This window comes from Halichoerus grypus, chromosome 8 (assembly GCF_964656455.1).
Source record: "Halichoerus grypus chromosome 8, mHalGry1.hap1.1, whole genome shotgun sequence".
Lineage (NCBI taxonomy): Eukaryota > Metazoa > Chordata > Mammalia > Carnivora > Phocidae > Halichoerus > Halichoerus grypus.
In genome coordinates this window covers 110,791,818-110,814,473 of record NC_135719.1, presented here as the reverse complement: position 1 = coordinate 110,814,473, position 22,656 = coordinate 110,791,818, and the positions used below count along the sequence as shown (strand labels likewise).

General features: G+C 42.0%; 1 protein-coding gene and 1 long non-coding RNA gene across 5 annotated transcripts in view; one reads left to right on the top strand and one right to left on the bottom strand.

The window, feature by feature from the left end:
- SLC35F4 (solute carrier family 35 member F4) overlaps positions 1-13,500 on the top strand; it is a 221,086-nt gene extending 207,586 nt beyond the window's left edge. Inside the window, exons 5-8 of the mRNA XM_078053758.1 lie at positions 5,185-5,310; positions 7,221-7,413; positions 11,018-11,107; positions 13,246-13,500. Of these exons, the coding sequence (XP_077909884.1) occupies positions 5,185-5,310; positions 7,221-7,413; positions 11,018-11,107; positions 13,246-13,487 (651 nt within the window). The 3' untranslated portion in view covers positions 13,488-13,500. The remainder of the gene's footprint in view (positions 1-5,184; positions 5,311-7,220; positions 7,414-11,017; positions 11,108-13,245) is intronic.
- LOC118546290 (uncharacterized) overlaps positions 10,984-22,656 on the bottom strand; it is a 92,056-nt gene continuing 80,383 nt past the window's right edge. For all 4 annotated transcript variants that reach the window (XR_013440710.1, XR_004922520.2, XR_013440711.1 and 1 more), the window contains 2 exons: positions 13,228-13,379; positions 10,984-11,623 (listed from right to left, as the gene is read on the bottom strand). This is a non-coding gene — a long non-coding RNA (uncharacterized LOC118546290). The remainder of the gene's footprint in view (positions 11,624-13,227; positions 13,380-22,656) is intronic.

Below are 22,656 nucleotides of genomic sequence, written 5' to 3'. Positions count from 1 at the left end.
GAAAAGCAGAGAAATCACCTTAATTAAAAAAAAGGTTCTCCTCAAAGAAAATGAACCACTGGCTGGGGGTTTTCTTCTCCGTCACGGGTATCGATTGCACTCCAGTCTGAAAAGTAAATGTCAGGCTAGGAAGTTGAAACTCTTCTTTCAGATCTTGTCCCCCCTCATCTTTTATATTGTTAATTGAAAATTTTCTTTCATTTTTAAATTTCCTTGAATGGAGGAAGAAAATTGGTGGGTGGTGAATGGTTCAGCAGACCCCAAACTTCCTTAGCAGATTTAGGAGATGAATTTGTGTCTCTTTGACTTGACACCCACATATTTTTCTAGCTGGGTCCCTATGCAGTTAACTTTCCAAACTGTGGCTCCTTTGGATACTTTCCAAGATCCACCACGGACTGACTACAGTATGTCAGTTAAATGGAATCTTTCACTGCTTAACCTGCACTTCTCTGAATTCAAATTGAACTCCAGAGTGCCCTAAATCAGGACACTGGAGCTGAGCTGTTACTGATTTGTGCCAATATGACACATTTAGAGAAGAGTCGAGATAACCTTTTGTTTCCATCTTGCCTTTGGTTGACATTTATGCCCTAACTGCTCATTTGTGTGCAGTGCAGAATCCTCTATCCAGAACCCTCATGCTTCCTGGAGGAGGCAGCAGAGGATGGGTAGTGGGACTCATCCTTATCATCCCCCTCTTGGCAGGAGAAAAATTTGTGAATACTGGGAGGAGAAAGCTGAGGTGGAATGCTCTCCCAATTTTATGCCCGCAAGGAATCTGTAATCCCTTAACAAGATGCCACCAATAGATCTGCTCTATCCTCCATGCACACCCTTTAGTCTTCCCCTCTGGCAGTTCTTTCCCACTTTTCCAATCCTGGTCTCCCTTAGAGATCATTTTCAGATGGATTTTATTCATATAAAAATAGATGTGTGTTGGGGGATGGGGGTTGGGAATCTTGGTTTGGGGCTCTGCACAACTTGGTTTGACCTGTCCCCAGGCACCCTCTGCCCCCCCCCACACACACACACAATCTGTACGGCTAAACACTGCCCACCTCTTTCATTTCTCACACTTCAACTCTTGTCCAATTTCACTGGATCTGAGTAAAACAGATGGTTCACCTTCATGGAACCTTAAATGTAGCACGTGGACAAGCTTAAGGATTCTGCATAGCCTTGGTTTTCCTTGAAAATGGACTCTACTTAAACAAGGATGATCATCAGTGCAGGATGATCATCAGTGCAGGTCTCACCGGCCAAGCTATTAATGTGTATCCCACCTTCAGCTGCGGACCTGTAGTCTTGGGCTTGAGTACCACCCTGCCAGCAGTGTACCTTTGAGGCTCTCCTTTCTAGAGGCTACTGGAGGCTTGGGGTTCAGGGGTCCGTTGTGAGCCACAGAAGCCCCTCCGTGCTCACCCAGATTTAGAAACACTGTTAACCACAAGGCAAATTAAGGAAAGTTATTTCAGTTGCAATTAGAAAGAGAAGCGATTAAAGGTTCACTTCAATACCCTGAACCCTGGAAGAGCTGGTATTGTTACACAAATAATAATTCTGGACGCCATTTTGTCAGTGGGGGAAACAGTAACTGTAATGAGGCTGGTGAACACTCACAGAGATCAAGAGAAAGGCCAGACCATTTTGGTTTGGAAGGCCTGAGACAAAAAAAAGAAATGATGATACAAGAAAAGAAAACAGCCAAAAGCCAGATGTTCCTCTAGCTTTTATGTATACAGATGAATTCTTTGAGAGATGACAGAAGCCTAGCTTTCATGCAGGGTCACATATGGTAAATAGCACAGTGATATTATCAAATGTTTACCTCCAAAGCCATCTTTGGGCTTTAGGAACACACTCAGCCTCATGGTCTCCCTCTGATTAGCCCTGAAAGTTGACAGGAGGCTCTCAGAGGGGGCTGAGCCTGCAGAGGAAGGTAGCTGGCTCAGGAGGAAATGTCCCTTAAGAGGTATGCTGAGTAAATGGGCTAAATAAATCCTCTTCCTCGGGGTATTCCCCCCAGGTGGGCACACCATGACGTGAGAGGTCTGAGAGGTTTCCAAAGTTAAAAATGAGGCATTGGGAGGGTTATGGTCATTATGGTTACAAACATTCTCACCCGAACCAGATTCACGGAATGATAGTGGTGAGTGTTCTGTCTTATTTAGACACTCCGGTTGGTTATAGGGCTGGAACTGGAGTAGGGTGTGAGGAGAACCATGTCTTTCTGGAGCCAGACAGGGGGCACCATGAGATGGTGTCTTTTCAGCAGAAGCATCCCTCATCTAGATGCCAATGTGCTCAAAGGCATTTTTGGGGTTGGAGCACTTCTGACCCGGATTTAAGGCACGGGCTTCCTGCAGGCACGTGTCCAGGGTCCTGAGCCCAAGAAGAGTCATTTGTGGTTTTTGTTCAAAAGAACAGACTATGAATCCTTCCTTGATAACTGATCAATTCTGAAAATACCTGTGACTCAGATCTGTGTTTATGCTATTCGTTCTCTGGAAATATGAAAATTATCTACTCTGCTGTTAACGAGTGGTGCCAAAGAGAGCCGCCTCTGGGATCCGCATACCCACTCCACTGAGCCTCCCCCCCCCAGTTCCTTGCATTTCCTAGATTAGCTGAGCTCTCGTCCCTGAGTTCCAGCTGTGTAGATAAGAAACACATTGAAAGATCTTAAAACACAGCCACAGAAAATTTGTTCTGTTAGATAGTGGTGAACTTTAAATTAAAAATGTGGAAAATAATTTAACTTACCTTTTCCTCCCAGGAAACCTATATAACCTATAAATTACTGTTCATACCATAGAGAAGAATTTTTCTAACATCTCAAATATTCAGATTTTCATGCTTTTAGAACTTAACTAATTACATTGTCTGCCCCCCCACCCCGACATGAGAAATGCTCCTCTCCATGAAGGCAATTGAAAGAGACACTGGTGTAATTGATATGTCAACTTAAGTGGTCCAGCTAATATTTCTACAAGCAGTTGAATATAAAATCTAATGGAGATCTTTAAAAGGCTCATCACAGTTATAATTTTGAATTGCTATGAAATTTATAATCTTTGTCCATACGCAATTCCTATCTTGGGAAAATTTATAATAGACATATTGTGCATATATATTTTTCCTAAAGGCTGACTCAGAAAAGGAAGTGCTTCTAACTGAAGCCATATCCTGGGGTAATAGTATCAAATGTTCGTCGCTTTCTAGACAGTGTTCTTGTTTTTGCTTTTTTTTTTTTTGGATACGCTGTTTGTTTTCAGAGTTCCCTCGACCCAGAATTCTATATTACACACAATTGCTTAAACCCAGATATTATGTGTTATACAATAATTTTAAATATGAAACAGTACATCATGTTAAAGTTCATTACAATTAATAGTGTATTCTAATAACCCTGTCTTGATCTGAACAAGAAAATGTAACTGATGCTTGGCTGAAAGAAAACAAATATTGGTTCAAATTTATTGTCCTACAAGCTCAGTCTTATGAGGGAAATCGACTTGTGCACCTGAACATTTTGACCCATGAACATTATTTAAACATGAAAACAAATCAGAAAATGCCAGTGTCTCACGTGCTTTTTCATTTCTCTGAAATCAGACTGCCCAAAGGATCGTTGCAAGTCCTGGGCTGAACTATAAATCCCCAAATCAAAGAAAATGATAGCCCTCGCAGAATTTCCAGGTCGAGAGAACCCCCTCCCCATGTTTATTTATGAGTCTATTACTTCTTGTTTGGAAAATTTCCTTGACACCTCATGGTGTGTGTATTAGATTCTATTCCCTCTAGTGAGAGGCAAAGCCTAACTAGAACACATGCCTGGGAGCTTTAGAGAATATGATATTCACTCAGCAAGAGGAATGCCTCCCATCAAACAGCCTCCTGGAAAAACGCTTTATGAAGACGGTTTTTCACTGCTGACATGTCAGCGTCTGTTCACAAGTACTCCTGCTGTTTTTCATAAAAGATGCTTCAGTGTGGAGCTAGGTCTGAAACCAACAGTGCACTTGCTTTTGGTGGTCATTAACAAAGAATTGCTTTAGCAGCATCTAAATTATATGTGTCATAGCTATCATACTCTGCACTGGCCTGGAGCGAGTCTATAGTCACATGTTGAAGGGCTACATTTTGTTGTAATAAATAATTCACTAATAATATTCGGAGGGGCCAACAAAAGTCACATATGTGGAAAAGCTATCTCGGAGGAATTGATTTACTTGGGAATACTCAGAACTGAACCTTAACAAAATTAACCACCAGGTGCCTATACATTTCTCGCAAAGCTGCATCTGGGTTTAAAAGTCAGTGAGACTATTTCACAGGGAAATGACACACCGTTCCCTATTCCAGGGCCATCATTGTACTGTTTACTACAGCTTTGAAATGTTTTCTACTGGAATCAGGTCAAGATAATTTCAGAAACAGATGCAAATCAGCGTTTCACTAAGGGAGTGGACTCCTGTTTTGAATAGATCCAGGATCATATCAATTTATAGTAAACCATTATGATTTTAATCAAATGATGAATATTTCACTTTATGCAGTTAATGCTCTAGAATATATCTTTTTGAGGTTAATTTGTACGTAAACCAAAGGAAGAACTAGCCTCCGTTTGACATGCCAAGTGCCAGTGCAAAATCAGCTCCCTCCTTATAAATCACTGGGAGAGATGATAGGCTTTCCTTTTTGTCCCTTGGCCTAAATTTTGCCTCTTAGCTGCATCAGTGTTATGTCTCCCTAATCAAGTCCTGGTGATGGGTCAATCTTCAAAATCATGCATTGGTCTGAGGAACTGATTAAAATGTATGCTGAATTGTTTGAAGAAAAAGAATACAGTCTAGATGAAAATGCTGTGGAGTGATTTCCTATTAAATTTATTTCACCAACATGGATATTAATCTCTAAGAAGTTGAGCTAAAAGATTAAACTGCAATTACTAGCCCTTAATTAGAATGTGAGCAGCTTGTATAGTCTCTGTCTGGATGTCTCACGAGCATACTGATTTCTTGTTAATACTGACCCTTCCTACCTTGAAACAGCGATGTATGAGAGGTAATTGGGTTTGAGGAAGCATTTAGCAACTCTCATGAAGTCTTCAATTGCTTGCCCTGAGATATGAAGGCATCAATTTTTTTAAAAAAAATTTCTTTGCGTTCTACTTGACAGATAGTTGCTGCAATCATGGCCATTACTGGTATCGTCATGATGGCATATGCAGATAATTTCCACACAGATTCGATCATAGGAGTGGCATTCGCAGTGGGCTCAGCCTCTACATCTGCATTATATAAGGTATGTTGTGCCTTTTTTTTATGTGGTTAGCTGTCATTCGTAACTTAGATGCAAGTGATAAAGGAAGCCAGGACAATGAAGGTCGTGGCTAGAGAAGAAAAAAAAAAAAAAGATGGTTCAAATAAGACTAAGTACCATTTACTGGGTACTTGCGACATGCTGGGCACTGGCCAGAAATTTTCACCTGTGCTAACTCAACTTTCTGAGGCACAGGCACTGATCCCCACTTTCCAGATGAGGAAACTGAAGCTTAAAAGATTAAGTAACTTGCCCAAGGGCACACAGCCAGGCAGCGATAGAAAGATTTAAATTCTGACTGGCCACGTCCAAAGCCCATGCTCCACGCCTCGGCCCCTCCACAATCATCAATCAGTTGCAGCAGGGGCGGATAAAGACTCCTCTTCTCTTTAAGTTTCTTTATGTTACCTATCTACAGTCATTATCTTAACTCCAATGAGGTGTTAAAAATAACAAGCAAGCCGTCACTTGCGAGTTGACTGCTACGTATTAACCCGAAGCCACAGGAACTCCTGTTATTAGTGAAACGAAGGGCCTCCTTTCCTCTCTGATGGATACTCTGAATCTGCACTATGTACTTAACACTCGTTCTCTGCTGGAGCTGCCTGTCTTCAGTGGAAAATCTGTTCAGTCGTCGCCCCTGACTTCAGAGGCAAGGACTAAGAGAGCAGATCTAAAAGGTTATCTCCAAAACTCCACTTTTCAGAGCCAGCTTTTGGGATGTAGCTAAGGCACTGTTCCACTTTCCCCTCTCTTGGTGTTTCAGTGAGAAACTTCTCTGTGAAAAGCAGGAAACGCCCTTTGCATCCCTCCTGGATGCCTGTTCTGATTATTCACCAACACTGCGGCTCCTGGGGCACTGAGTCTATTTCCATATTGACATTTCCTGGCCCACTGATTCTGTGACAAGCTTGACAAGTTTTCACTCAATTGCCATTAGTGTCTAACTGGCCCCCAACTGAGACTCCACTGAGGTGTCTGATGGGACCAAAGAACAGCACGTGGTCAAGTTCTCTTGATTAACTCTCTCAAGAGAAAAAAATAGTAAGTTTGGTTAAAATTAAAAGCAACCCCTGGAATTGCTATGTGACTGGGATGGCTGTCTTATTGAGGTATTCTCCTGACAATGTTATAGATGTATTCATCCTGGGAGCAGTAACATTTGCAGACATGCATAAAATCAAATGTGCACCGTCAGGAAGATCTGCTCCATTCTACATTGTTCGAGGATTAATATAGGAAGCAGAAGGGTTATAAAGCCCAGAAGTATCAACTAGACACCTGGGTCCTCCTTAGCCCAACGTGGCTTTATGTTGACCATTCACACCTCCTTGCTATCTTCCTCTGTACACAGATTTATATCCAGGAAAAAAAATTTTTTTTTAATCTGGAGAACAAACAGTATTTGTGAAAATATGTTAAGCTCAGAGAGAAAGGTGCTTATAAATCCAAGGCATCATTATTATGTCTCTCAACAACATAAAGATCGTCTCTCTAATTTAGTTTTTGGTATCTGTCAGATTATGGGTAAAATGAATCCCATGCTTGAGGGGAAGAATTGATGGCATCTCAACCCTAGATTGTCCTGGGTTTATCTGCACTCTTAGTTATCATTCACCCTATACCCATCCCCGATGGTGGTATTTAACACAATGCTTTCAGCAGTTTCCAACATCATAAGGAATTCATTTTATGGCATTTGCTGTTTCATATGAAGACTACAGGGCATTTTACTTCCTTATCTCAACGGCCCATTTAGTGCCATGGAGTTGGTGGGGTAAGAAGAAATAGAGGATAAACTCTGGGCTGGTCAGTTCACTGTGTAGAACTTGCCTTTCTGCTCTAGCAAAGTTTTTAACTGTGTGGCTAAGGAGTTTCTTTCCCAATCCAAGGTTTTGTTCAAGATGTTTCTTGGAAGTGCCAACTTCGGTGAAGCAGCACACTTTGTCTCCACATTGGGTTTCTTCAATTTGATCTTCATCTCTTTCACCCCGATCATCCTGTATTTCACCAAGGTGGAGCACTGGTCCTCATTTGCAGCTCTGCCATGGGGCTATCTCTGTGGGATGGCTGGGCTGTGGCTGGGTAAGTGGCCCTGGGTTTTGCCTTCCATTCCCTATGTCACTTGAACTTTCCTTGGATAGATAAATGATCATAGTAGGGTTATTCCCTTGGGAAACTTCGTCCTCTATTTCCCAAACTTACCTAAGGTTGGCTAATGGTTAGAAGGTTCTTTGCAGGCTATTGCTTCATTAGATCAGAGATGTTCAACTGGTATACCTCCCATGGGTTAATGTGTGAGCTGGAGGCCCAGGCCACTCTGATCACCACTGGTCTTCAAGAAGCCTTGTCCATTCTTCATGATGTACTGTATGATGTCACTGTGTTCCAGGTGTAGCACGGTGCGTCAGCAGAGGGAGAGAGGAGATGGTGCATTCAAGGAACTCAAAGTGGATCAAAATAGATGGAACACCAAGTGCAGGAGGAATAGGGAGGAAGGAAGGAGATGACATTCTGGAAAGAAACAGGTCATGAAGGGCCTGGAAACCCGTTAAGGGAGTGGATTTAAAATCCACTGAAAAATCTTTAAGCAGAGATGACAGGCTCACATCTGCATTTTAGTCAGCCCACTCTGGGGCTGTGTATGGAGAAGGAATTTGAGATAGGAAGCCCTCAGCAAGCAGGAGAAGAAGGCAGAACTAGACTTGGTTGCCCTTCTAAGTAGGCTGTGCCTAGTCGATGACCAAGAAAAAGTCAACTGGAGTCTTTTTAATGTTGTCTCTCCAAACTCCCCAAACTCAAGGTGGTCTGCTTCACCTGAGCAACCAGGGGGCTCCCACTTTCCAGCTGTGCTGCTTCTGTCACCAGCTGTAAAAGGAACCTGAAAAATAACAAGCCCACTCTTGTGTCCCCAAGCAGGTGAACAACAGCAACCACGACATGACTCATTGTCCCTTTACTCAGAGCCAAATCACTTTCGTTCTGCTCCTCTGTCCTCACCCTTCCTAAGGACAGCCCCCTCTGCCTGGTCCCCATTTACCCACCACACTTGACCTGCAGGACGTCTGCCAACCCTCAGCTGTCCTTCTTTATCAAGATGACATAATCTGAAGCAGCTTTGCAATTCCTGGGAGAAAAACATGCCCGGGTTTTCATTCCCACATAAGCACTGGGTCATCTTTTCTCTACTTTAGCCCAGGCCCCTAAGGAGAGGTCTGAGACAAGAGAATGATCAAATGTTAATTGTTGGTCCTTTGAATTCTACTTTTGAAGTCCAAAAATATGTAGTTATGACCTTTCATAACCTCTGCTAAATTGAGTGGAATTCAATAGCACTGTTTCCATAAGACCCAAACATCCTAATTAAAAGTGCCTAGATAATTTCCTGGCCAAAAACAATCTAGCTGGGAGCAGTCATAACCCAAATTTCACTGACTCTTGGCCTCAGCTGTGTACACATGATCTCCAGCTTTCTGCAAAGTAGCCCTTCACCTACATATATCCCTTGGCAGGTCTAATACATGCTCCTATACCAGCCCCACTCAGGTTGGGTGTCACCCAGCCTACTGGGTACTAGTTCTCCATCAAGCAGCATGATCTCCATACTCCACTGGGTATAGCGCTGCCCAGTACCAGAGGGGCTCCACCCAGCCCGTCCCCAGCCCACAGCAGTCCTCATGGTGCCAAAGCTGCTCTGTGATAAAATGAGGGGACAGCCTCTCTCCTGACTGTGTTACACACCCCAGGGTTTATACAATCTTCACTGCTCCTGTTCTTGAGTTTTTATTTCCATCCCTCTCTTCTCCATTGTAACCAGCTATGATCTGGCTAGAGCTGGGCTGGACAAACAGCCGGTGGCCCTCTGGCCTGCCCACATTGTCTGTAACTACAGCTTTTATTTGCTTAGGCTCACCTTGCTTCATTCCTTCTCGAAGGTCGGGCTATCTGCCAGGGAGTGCCTAAGCCCAAATGCAGGTTGGCCTGGTCCGTTCCCCTGACATGTCTGAAGCCCATTTCAACTTGGGCTGGGCCCCATGCTACAGATAACATATTGAATTATATATTCTTGTCCTTAGGTTGTCAGAAAAATGAGTAAGTGTTCTACCTAAAGAACTGATTAAAAACAGACAACACATTTCAGTGAAGCCCCCTGTTTCTTGCTGAGTGGGAAGGGCTCAGTTCTCACCCAAACACCAATACTTTCAATCCACTGAAATACCCAGTTCAGCTAATAAAATAGCCGTGCAGGAGTTTAGCAGAGTCTGTGTGGGACTGAAAAAATTCCTGACTTGCTAGAGTGTGCCATAGTTGATCCCCTGAGTCTGGGGAGAGAGTTAAGGGGCAGGAACACTTTCATTGTAGCTCTGCCATGAAGGAGAAAGAGTTACTGAGGAAGGTCCTCTGCCTTAATTGCCACTACTATTATATGATAATTATGAAGGAGCCCAAGTTTTATGAAAGTCAAACCCACTGTCTCTAACTACCAAGTACAAGTGACTCCAGATAACTAAGTTAGTGGGCTTAATTAAAGCAAGAATTGTAGATAGCATAGAAGAATAAACACTGTCCTGAATGGAGTAGTTCTAGAACCATCTTTGGTTCTATAGAGATATAGGCAACATGGTTGAGTCATTTACAAAGAGATCTCTCTGAATTGAGGACCATTCGTAGTTGTTAATACTCATCTAAACAACCCCTAAAACAAACACTGGATTGAAATCCATTAAAATAATGCTATGTAGGGGCACCTGGGTAGCTCAGTGGGTTAAGTGTCAGACTCTTGATCTCAGCTCAAGTCTTGATCTCCTAAGATCCAAACATTCTAATTAAAAGTGCCTAGATAATTTTCTGGCCGAAAACAATCTAGCTGGGAATAGTCATAACCCAAATTCCCAGTGTGGAGCCTACATAAAAAAATAAATAAATAAAATAAAATAAAACAATGCTACGTAGCTTATCATTGTTTTTCTTTTTTTATAATTGTTTTTCTTTTGAAAACATGTATTTTTGATCATTTTTGTAGGGGGTAGACGATTGTTTTATATTTTACTAAAAAGATCCAAAGATATTAATTAAAAGGTATCTAGTTACACCTTCCTTTGGTTCTGTGGACCTGCCCTTGGGTAATCTGTGCACAAGTCAGGATGCGGAAAAGGTCCCTGGGGTTCAGTGCATTACATTGAACACACTTTCGTTTGTCTGCATGATGCTCACCACGAGAGAAAGGAAATAAAAGCGCATAGGCCATGCTTGGATAGAGCTTTGTTTTGGCAGTAACATGAGAGCCTTTTAGTTATCAGGAATATGTCATAATATAACAAAGTAACAAAGGGAAAAAGCCCAAACTTCAATCATTGTCTGCTTTCAACCTCTGGCTGGCCCCAGCCTACCTTTATAGTGCTAATAAGCAGTGTCGTGAATTGATTGTTTCACTGCTTTGCATTTGCTCAATATGCCCCTTGCCAGCCAGTTGGCAAGAGATCAGGCAGTCAAGGTGGCAGAGGAGAAAGAAGAATAGACTACTTCAATGGAGAAGCGTGCATCCGGCTCCCAAATTAGAGAATTAATTGACCAAAGGTGCAGACAGTGTAGAAGGCAGGTTTAACAAAAACACTGGTTCTATTATGTTAAGAAGGAAAGAGCCCAGCAGATCAGTTTCCCTTCATCATCTGTATCCTTTATTTTACAGCCTTCAATATCCTGGTGAATGTCGGCGTGGTGCTGACATACCCAATCCTGATCTCCATCGGGACAGTGCTCAGCGTTCCTGGAAATGCAGGTACTTGTAGGATTTGACATGTGCGCAGTCTCTTGCTTGTGTTCCTTTTACACCCTGTGTTGTTTCTTCGAGCAATTGTGAATTATGTCCCTTGCCTGGGAAGATGTTTTTAAATATCGGGAAGGTGGCAGACAACAGAACAACTATGCAGCAGATTTAAAATTTGCAGCTATAAACACTGTTTTTACTCGGTCGTGCTTTTAGAATTAAATACCAAATGTATCATTTGGGTTTCGTGTAATCTCCCTGACAACCTAATTTTGCGGTATTTTTAGAGGAAGTCCTGTGGAAACAAAAGGCATCCCAGCCAAGGACTCTCAAGTAAACGTCACTAATGAAAGTGTAGGAAATGTTCAGGGTGTTGGCTCCCCATCAGACTATCCGTGGGGAGCGGCAGAAGCTTCTCCTGGGGGCACAGCAGATGGCCCTCAGGAATAGATACAGGAAAAAGCAATTGGACTCACTTCAGGGACAAGAAGAGAAGCTATTTTTCCAGGATAATCTTCCTAGTGCAACCTGTCAATGAAACAAGTAATGAAAGTGAGTGATTTGGAACACCGTATAGTCCTTCTAACTGTAAAATTCTATTTTTCCAAGTCTCGGGTGCCCACCTTTCTCTGCCCCGGGACAATCAGCAAGTGTTCATTGAGCACTTACTGTGTGCAGAACTGTAGAAGAAACGGGGGGCAGGGGGCGGGATGGATATTATTGTTCCCATAAGAAACTTTCACCAAATTTGGAAAACAAGCCCAGCATATATGAAATAACTTACAACCCCACAGTGTGATTTATTAGCAAATGCCAAATCGTGTGAGACAGACTCTTAAGGCTAAAAGATATCCAGAGGAAAGAAATATCAGAGAGGAGAGGAGTTGTCAAGGAAGTTCATTCATTCACCCAGGGATCCGGTCATTCAACACATCATTTCTGAGCACTTAGGATGTGCCAGGAACAGTGCTAATGCTGGTGAGGGGTCCTGAGTGACACACAGTTCCTGTTCTCTGGACCGTGCAGTACACAGAGGGAGACAAAAGGAATTGAGTAGTTACAATGTAGAAAGAGAATTGTCTCGATAGAGGTGTGTAATGAAGGCTCTGAGAGCACACGGGAGTGGCTTCCAGGGAGGCTTCCTGTAAGAAGCCAAAAGAGAGAACTAACGAAGGGATTAGCTGGATGGTGTGGATATGAGAAGGAACGGGCATTCCATGTAAAAAGAATAGCCTATGCATGACCAAGAATTCCACTACTAGGTACATATGCTGAGAAACGGAAAACAGGGACTCAAAAATATACTTGTACATGAATATTCATTGCAGCCCTATTCACAGTGGCCAAAAGGTGGAAACACCCAAATGTCCATCAACAGATGAACTGATAACCAAGTTGTGGTACAATGGGCTCTCATTCAGCCATAAAAAGGCAGGGAGTATGGAGACATGCTACCACATGGTTGAACCTCGAAAACGTCATGCTAAGTGAAAGAAGCCACACACAAAAAAGTCACATGTGGTATGATTCCATTTATGTGAAATCTCCAGAATAGGTTAACTCATGGAAACCAACAGCAGATCCCCACACAGGAACTGGGAGGTCGGGGAGGGGAGCTGGGGAATAGCTGCTTCATGGGTAAGGGGTTATAATTTGAAGTGATGGAGATGTTTTGGAACCAGATGGAGGTGGCGGTTGTACAACATCGTGAACATACAAAATGCCACTAAATTCACCTGAACAGAGTTCATTTTAATTTATAGGAATTTCACCTCAATTAAACATTTTTTAAAAAGAACAGCATGTGCCAAGACGTAGGCATTAACAAGCTTGGCTCATCTGAAAAATCAGCGGCCCAGTGAAACTGGAAAAGTGTGAAGGGACGCAGAGGAGAAGTTTCAAGAAATAAAACTTGCAGAGGCAATTAAATGAGATGACATGAGCCTTGAAGGATAAGCCTGAGACTTAGAGAGAAGAAACAGAAAGCAAACAAAGGGAACGATAGAATGATATGGAGAAAGGAAAGAGGAGCTTGAAAGAACAAGGGAGACCTTAGAAATCTCTAGATGTAGCACTGACTTTGGTCATTTGTTCTCAGAGAAACCTAGAAACAGTCATAGCCTATGACAGACCTGATTTTTCTGCCCTAGCTGTGGATCTCCTGAAGCAGGAGGTGATATTCAATGTCGTCCGCCTGGCCGCTACCATCATCATCTGCATTGGGTTTCTGCTGATGCTGTTGCCGGAGGAGTGGGACGAAATTACCCTGAGATTCATCAACAGCCTGAAGGAAAAGAAGAGCGAGGATCACGTGGAGGACATCACTGACTCCAGTGTACACCTGCGGACCAGAAGCCGGGCCAATGGGACTGTGTCTATACCGCTGGCTTAACGACGGACACATTTTGGATGCACGTGTATGTATATTCTGTGAATATAATAAAATTTTCTCACTACCTGTACACTCAAATGACAGTATTAACTCTGAATTTCGATAAGTCATATGTGAAATAATGCCAATGATAAAAGTTTACATTTATATGCTTATCAAGGAACTGGTGTAAATAATCATAATAAAAATTTTTTATTAAAACATATTCATCTTTGTTCTATTTCTTCTGTTTTGGAGGGAATTACCCCCCCCCCCACCCCCAATTTGCAAAGTTTCCTGAAAACATGAGATTCTACTAAGTTATGGGTTTATCATGACCTTACCCTCCCTGGGAACTGAGATGTTTTCGTTCCATCAGAGAAAGTTCCATAAGAGGAAAACACATGTAAAGGATACACACTTTATATATATTTAAGTCCAATAAGAGCCTTAAGTTTGAAGGCTGGAAAGTAATTAAACAACTATCAAAAGAGTATCTTCTATATGCAACACTTACACTAGGAAAAATGAAAGTGTGAAGATATAGAAGAACCCGTCTGTCTTCCGACGTGCTTAGAGTAGTACAGAGCGTAAGAGTCGTTACAAATATCTCTAATACGAGGTAGACATTTAAAAATGACACAGGGATTACAGAGAGGACATCTCTACAGCGCTTGACATGATGACCACTCCTTTTTCCCCAAACATCCTCTTTACCTGGCTCCCATATAGTTTCTGCCTCTCTGGCTGCTTCTCTGGGCTCCTCTTTCATGGCTGGTCTCATCACTGTCAGCCTTCAGTGCTTGGCCTTCTTAGCATCTCATTCCACACTCCCTCCCCCAGGGATTTCATCTACTCCAATGGCTTCAAATGTCACCCATGTGGTGATGACTTAAAAATCTTTATCTCCAGGGGCGCCTGGGTGGCTCAGTCATTAAGTGTCTGCCTTCGGCTCAGGTCATGATCCCAGGGTCCTGGGATCGAGCCCCGCATCGGGCTCCCTGCTCCGCGGGAAGCCTGCTTCTCCCTCTCCCACTCCCCCTGCTTGTGTTCCCTCTCTCACTGTGTCTCTCTCTGTCAAATAAATAAATAAAATCTTTAAAAAAAAGAAAAAGAAAAAGACAAGTTCTTTAAAGAAAAAAAAATCTTTATCTCCAGCCCAGATTTGTACCCCAGGCTTCAGGTCTGACTATCCAAATGCCTTCGGCAAGCTCACTTGGATGCCTCATTGTTGCCTTCAAATTCAAGTACAAAGTTGAATTTATCATCTCTCTTCTCCAGATCTATTCCTTCCTCTCCCTTGTTCCCTGTCTAGGCTAAGGGTGCCATCATTCACTAGCTGCCCAAGCAGGGATCAACCTTAACTTCTGCCTTCCTTGCCCTCCACACCTAAACTATAAGTCATGTAGATTAGCCCTCTCAATATTTCCTGAATCCATACACTTCTCCACTATGCTACCTGTTCTAGGCCCTCATCATCTCTTTCTTGAATGAATGAAAAGCTCTCTGAGCTGGTCTCTCTAACTTCCAGTCTTGCCTCTCTAATTCTTTCCATGCCCTGCCGAGTGGCTTTTCTAATATATAAATGTGATCATTCTCCTCTCCTGAATAAAACACTTCAGTGGCATCTTATTATCCTCAGAATAAGGTCCAAGTACCTTTGCATGTCATTCAAAGTCTACCGCTGGCTGGCCCCTGCCTGCCTCTAGAGGAGCACCATCCAGTGGAATTTCTGTGGTGAGGAGAGGCTTGCGTATCTGCACGGGGCACCACGGTAGCCCCAAGGGCCTAGTGAGCTCTTTAAGTGTGGCTAGTGCAACTGAGGGGCTGCATTTCTAATTTTATTTACTTTTAATTAATTTGAAATTAAATTTAAATGGCTACAGGTGACTATTGGCTACCATATTGGACAGCACAGCTCCAGAGCCTCATGCCGCCATTCCACCCACTGTGGCCCCTGGAATCTGGGCTTTCATGACACTATGACTCCTATAATTCTTCCATCAACACCTGCTCCCTTTTTTGTACTCTCTTTGTCTCTCTCATCACCTGACTAACCATTACCTTGGCTTCATGACATGATTTGTTCCTATTTTCCCAGAAAGCCTTTTCTTATCCCCCGTTCCTCAGAAGCCTCTGCTCACCCCCATTATAGTGCTGATCACCCCCTGTGGTAATTACCAGTCTACTCACCTGAGGTCCCAGGAGACCCAGAGCTCCTTGACAGCAGGAACTGTGTGCCATTCGTCATTGTGTTCCTTGCATTTGTCTGGCACTTGCAGACGTGCAATAAGTGAATAAATGGGTTGCTTTACCCTGGAGATATGCCCCTCCCTTGAACTGTATGAGATCAGTCTTAGTTAAGGACAGGTTTTGGTACAGATGAGACTGGTTAAAGTAAGGAACATCAGGGGTTAAATGGGCCACAGCCTTTGCTGTGTTTCCACAAAATACCAATTTGCTGAATTGCTAAAAAGCACTTCTCCCCGAAGGGGCTGGTTAAGGCATAGAACAATACAAGATAAGCTGCACTTTCTGGGGAGCTTAGTGCAATAAACCAAGCCTTTCTGTTGTCCGTTTTACTCATCTTTTTTTATTCACGTGTCCCCCAAAATATAGGTGAGACAATCACAGGATGAAAAAAGGGGACTCAGGATATCATACCCACTGGGCATCATGGTACCTAAAAACCTTATTTTTTTTTTCATTTCTCTGTCATTTTTTGAAAAGGCAATGCCAGCCTTCTGGCATAGATAGATGACATCATATTAGCTAAAATAATAACCATGACTCACTTTAAACTTCATGAAAAATGGTACAAAATAAATGAAATGCATTATTAATAAATATGAATTAATTCATTATCTAACTGGAGTTGGTTTTGACTATTTCAATGCCATATTGGTAAAAACATCGCTCTTGCCTTATTTCTGAATTACTGTTAAATAGCAGTAATCACGGACTAGCCCACCCCAGCATCTTGCCATTACTTAGCATGACATTTAAAATTGCACTTTGACATCTTTAAGAAATGAGTTGTTCTGCTCTTTCTGATGATTCATTTTGAAAAATGAAGTCAGCTACTCTGGAAAGCTCTAATTCAACCTGTGACTGATCACCGTAATTAGCTTAGTCTATATTAAGAAAACAGTTCCATTACGGTATTCATTCATTTATTCATTCAAAAATTATTAAGTTCTACCTCTGGCTCTGAAGTAGGGTATTATGTTAGGTCATCGCCAACCAGCCTCTGCCTGCCTCAGGAGCAGCACCGTCCGACAGAACGTTCTGTGACCACAGCCATGTCCTCCGCACCGTGGGGGGAAGGGATTCAAGGTGTACAGCAGCTGGTCCCTGCTTCGGGGACCTTCAAACCTTTCTAGGCTACGTTGTCCATGTGACAATTAAAATGACTCGGAAATTTATTTGAATCGCTTTGGGAATATGAGATATTCCTTTAAATTCGGGGAAAGTCATCATAAAAAAAGATAATAATACCCTTCCTGGCTGCCTCTCATTGTGAAAATCCGATGGGATAATGTAGTTTAGTCACTGAACAAATATGGGTGCGCTTCCTGAATGTGCCGAGGATGAAGCAGGTTCCGTCGGGCTTGGAGGATACTTCCCGAGTCCCTGCCCTCGGAGGCAGAAGTGCCTTGTTGAGCTTACTGTTAGCTTGCCTCTTTATCCCAACATCGTTCCTCCCCAAAGTCCAAAGGGCAATGGCTTCTGTGTGGCCGAATGGGCAGCGCAGTCCAGGGATTAACAGCACCCATGTTGCAGCCATGACGCTGCACTAGGGTTAACTGCCGACCTCCCTCTGCCCCTTGATTTCATCATCAGGATAACGAAGGTAGTAATACCTGTCATTTGATGTCGAGTGCATGAACTGAATCTAAGAGCCTCACACGCTGCCAGAAGTAGTAACACATGGTGAAGAGCCTCACACCCTGCCAGAAGTAGTAACTGCTGTTAGGGTTTCCTCTGCTGACCTCCTTCTGGGTCCTTATCCAGAGCACTTATCCACAGAACGATGCCCAGCAAAGTCACAGAGCCTGGTGCTCAGCAGGGGATTTTTACCTCAGATAAACCAGAGAGACAAAAGAAGCCTGGCACGAGGAACACACAGAGGAAGCAAAAAAGAAGGCCATACTGCCTCTGCTTGCCCGGTTCCCCTGGCTCCTGTATCACAGCATTCTTGCCCAGCTAGCGGAACTAATTGCCTGACAAAAAGACAGACTGGTGACTTGGGCTCTGAAATTAAAATCACTTCAACCACGTCCTGATCGCTTCACAAACAAATTATAGGCAAATCAATTTGGCTCATCCAGGTTTTGCATGCATGTTAGTTTTGTGCAGGAGCTTTGTCAAGATCCACCAGAGGACAAATAATTTGGAGAAGGATGAGGCAAACGACGAAAGAGTGAACAGTATAACTGGCTAAGCATTGGAATGTTCTTGATATTTAAGTACAAATCCTCTTTCTTACTTATCCATAAGCCCCTGTCGCGAGTACAAAGAATACCTACCACAGGTGATCCTGGTTTATCTGGTAGGCTAGAACAAGAAGTCTCTATTACTTTTAATTCCTTTTATTTCTTTTTCTCCCACCCCCCACTGCCCCCCCCACACACCTGTAGCAGCTGAGCGTGAAGTAAGAACAGAAGAGTACAGGATGTGATGGAATTGGGATGCAAGTGCCCAAAACCCAGAGGCAGAAAGAACATAAGACCCACATTTTAAAGTTCTGATTGGCCGGTGTGCCCACCCCTCCCTCACCCATGTTTGCCACAAAAGCAAGGACTGCTTTTTCACTATTTGCTGGAGACCCGAACACCAGGTCCTTTGGGAGCTTGAGGAATGTTAAGAGCAAGAATTTTAACCTGGGATTACAAACCCCATCCAGGGATGGGCTTCAGACAAAACTCCTGACAGAGTTTTCAAAATAGTGTGAACTTAGTTGCTTTATTCTGGAGGAATAAATTCAGAGAATCTAGAGGCTCTAAAACCACTGTTCAACGTGGTAGCCCCTAGCCACGTGTGGCTGTCGACATACGGCTGGTCCAGATTCAGATATGCTGTGTCAAATGCACCAGATTTTGAAGACTTAATATGAAAGAAAGAATGTAGGCTATTTCATTAATAGCTTTTATACTCATTACATATCGAAATGAGAATATTTTGGATATGTTGGGTTAAATAAGATATATTATAAAATTTATTGCACCCGTTTCTTACTTTTTTAATATAGCTACCAGACATTCCAAAATATATATGAGGCTTGTATTTGTGGTTCACATGATATTTCTATTGGGCACAAATTCTCTAAAAGTTTAAGAATGACTTGCTTAGAGAATAAGAGGGAACAGTGAGGGAAATTGAGGAGGTAACAGCTTTGGAAAGAAGCAATTATGTGATCAGATCCTGTCAGTCAAGACAAAATATACTGAGTTTTTATGTCATGCAACTTCAAACTGTCAGCACTGGGCAGAGAGGGAAGAAATAGAGTAGAAGAGAGTAGTTTAGAACTGCAACTTGGAAATAGAGTAGAAGAGAGTAGTTTGCAACTGCAACGAACTGGAAAGCTTTGTGAAGAACTGGAAGAATGGATGGTTGAAAACCATCATCTAATACCAGCTTTTACTGATACAGAAGTGATAGAAACTGCTTTGAGTTAATTCTAGAGACCAAAAGACACTGATGCAGATTACAGTGGAAAATTATTTTGGAAAAGACCACTCTGACTTCTAGATACTGTAATCAACTTGCAGAAAAGAAGCTAAATTGTATTCTGTAGAAGGCAATAGCAGAATTGTCTGATCTTACGACATTAGTAAATAACAAGTAATCCAAGTGAAAATCAGGAATTTACTAATGTAAACAGTTTCTGATATAAATCATAAGATCAGGACAGATTTGACCTATAGGTAATAACTTATTCTGATCAATAATTAAAAGATGCTTTCCGAGATAGAGTAGTCTTCAGGGACAGGATAGTTAGCTAGCCATCAAGAAACTTCCTAAGATGGCATCTACGTAGAAGTCACCACTGTTTGGGGTCTGGTCCTCTGCACTGGGGGCTCAGAAACTAAGTCATGTCAATGCCCTAAAAACTAGCCCAGTGATTCTCAACTTGTGATGCTGATGTAGCAGCATAATCAGCACCTGAGAACTTTGTAGAAAGGAAGTTCTTCTTTTTTTTTAAGATTTTATTTATTTATTTGACAGAGAGATAGAGAGAGAGCACAATTAGGCAGAGTGGAGACAGAGAGAGAGGGAGAAGCAGGCTCTCCACTGAACAGAGAGCCCGATGTGGGGCTTGATCCCAGGACCCTGGGATGATGACCTGAGCCAAAGGCAGCCGCTTAACAGACTGAGCCACCCAGGCACCCCAGAAAGCAAGTTCTTGAGCCTTATCCCAGATCTAGTGAAGCAGAATCTCTGGAGGTGGGGCCCAGCAATCTACTCTTAATAAGCCCTGCTTGAAATTAACCAAGCACATGCTCAGGGGATGTGGGTGATTCCAATGTATGGTCAAGTTTAAGAACCACAAGACTAATGACCACTGAATCTGAAGAACCGACTGGTACAATTGCTCCCATTCCAATCCAATCACACAGTCCAGTAGCAGAGTGTGTTCTACCAAATCCCATACCAACATTCCTTTCCATTAATATAAACAAGTAGACATCATAGATTTGCCAACCCTTGATTTATAGACACTGGTTATGACTAAAACAGTCAATACAGGTACACATGGTACCCAGAAGTGTTCAGCTGATAGACCATCTTCTTTATGGGCTTATTCTTTGCTACACAAATCCCTTCTAACCACCTTTTCCCTCAAGGGAAAAGCTAACAAGTTGATCTTTCCTTGATTACTTCCTTTACATATGGATTTTATTTTTATAATATAATTAGGGGTTCCATTTAACTAGGTAGCTAAAAGTGATGCCCTGAAATTCAGTCTTTGTCAAGATCTCTATCTCTGTCAGCATCCTTGACTTATTCCACTCTTAAAGTCCCAAGAAGACAGAAACAAGGTACTTTCCATGTTCTGTATCTTACTGGTTATGTGATTTATCTGGGCATATTTGGCCAAAATTTCTCTCTTATATTTTTATTTCCATTAACTCATCTTAATGTTAAAATATTTCCACTTTTCATTCTCTTTCATAAAGCCTTCTATCAAATCCAACTTTGAATTCTACTTTTCAAATTTTACCTATGTTTTCGTTTTTAGTAATTCTCTGTCAGCTAACACCTGTCCAATGCCCTCCTTTTATATAAAAGTTTCCCCTTTCCTTCAATAACCCCTACACACAATCCCTTATCCCTGACCAGTGCTGAGCGGACACTGAGATGTTTTGTGTTTCATGTTGATCACCTACTTTTGGTTGATAGGTTTCTTCTCTTGGAAATGGTAACATCATCGATTACATTCCAGCTCTTCCTATTCCTGGCCTTGAAAGAGTACTATCTTTAAGATGCCATTGCTATTACTTAATCTCAACACTGGTGTTAACTTTTATCACTTGACTCTGTTTTCCAAGAGCCTCTCTGGCACATCCGTTATCTCCTCTTCATTCTTATTTTTTCTCTTTACATCTACAATAATATAAAAGTCCACATTCATAGTGTTCCTTCTGTGGTTCTATATGTTCTAAAGCATCTTCTGAATCATCAAGAAAAATTGCTGTTCAATATGGTTTTGGAGTTGGTATATTTGAATATACTATGATTTAGAAAACTGGCAGTCCAGCTCTTCTAAGTAAGAACAATATATCAAAAGGAATATTTATTTAATGAAAGCAATCCATTCCTGAACCATAAAAATGACCACTCATGTGGTAATTATAAGATATATCACATGATACCAAAATTCAATCATCTATTTATTTTGTCAGATAGTCATATTTGACATATGACATATCATTTCTGGTATCTGTTATAAATAATCAAAACTTTACGGAACCAGGTAGTACACAAAAGCATTTGGGAGCTTTTGAAAACAAAGACTCTGTCCTGCTCTCTTTGCTTGCCCTGCAATAGCTCACAAGAGGAACTCGGTGGGAGGAAGGAAGAAGGAATCTCAGTCCTGCCAAGATAAAGATTTGTTCATTTATTAAACAAGTACTTATTGACATTTTTTTAGTACTTAGAATTCCATCTTTCATTGTGTGGTCAAGACTCAGTATCACTGAGAGGGAGGGAGAGAGATTAAGGACCTTGGCTTAAAAAAATAAAATTAGTCAATAGTCTTATGAATATTCTGTTTTTCCTAAAATGTACAACTGAGGACTGGCCCCAGGCTGACAGGGAGCAAAGAGGTGTCCTGGATTTCTTTGCAGACACACACTTGGTTTTGTACTAGAACCAGGGGGCTGTGAACCAGCCCAGAACATGGACAAATTTCTGTTTCAGATAGGATATTTTGTTTAGCTACTTCAGTAAGAGTTCTGGCTAGAAGCATGAAAAGATGAGGAAGGGAAAAAAAAAATTCACTTGGATAATGGCCAAGAGGTCTGGGCTCCTCATCATAATTCAGATCAATGTCCAGAATCATGAAATCTCAGCTGGAAAGTTCCTCATGGAACTTTCATTCCAGTCCTTCCTAATGCCCAAATCTCTTCTAACCCATCCCAGAGGAGTGGACACCACCAGGGTGAGTACCCCAGGGGAAATACGTTTTAACTGTTTTAAGTAACCCATCCTTTCCAAACCCTTATTATGGTTATAGAGTTCCTCCCTGTAATGAGCTGACATTTGCCTTTTTGAAAGTTCCACCTGATGATGCAAACTGTTACTTAGAGCCCACACAAGTCAAATCTCTCTTACACAGAGGTATGTCATATTCCTTCTGGATTTTTCCTTTAAGCTAAATCATACCCTTATGGGCATACCATCCCATGTTAATCTATAAAAATTCTTTTTTGAGTTAATTAACACATCCATCATTGCACATATTTACCTTTTTTGGGGGGGTGAGAACATTTAAGATCTACTCTCATAGCAAATTTCAATGATACAATATAGTGTTATCAACTATAGTCACATGTTATACATTAGATCCTCAGGCCTTACTCGTCTTATAACTGAAAATTTGTATCCTTTTACCAGCCTCTCCCTAAGCCTCCCCACCCTAGACCTGGAAACCACTTTTCTGTTTCTGTGAGTTTGACTTTTTTTT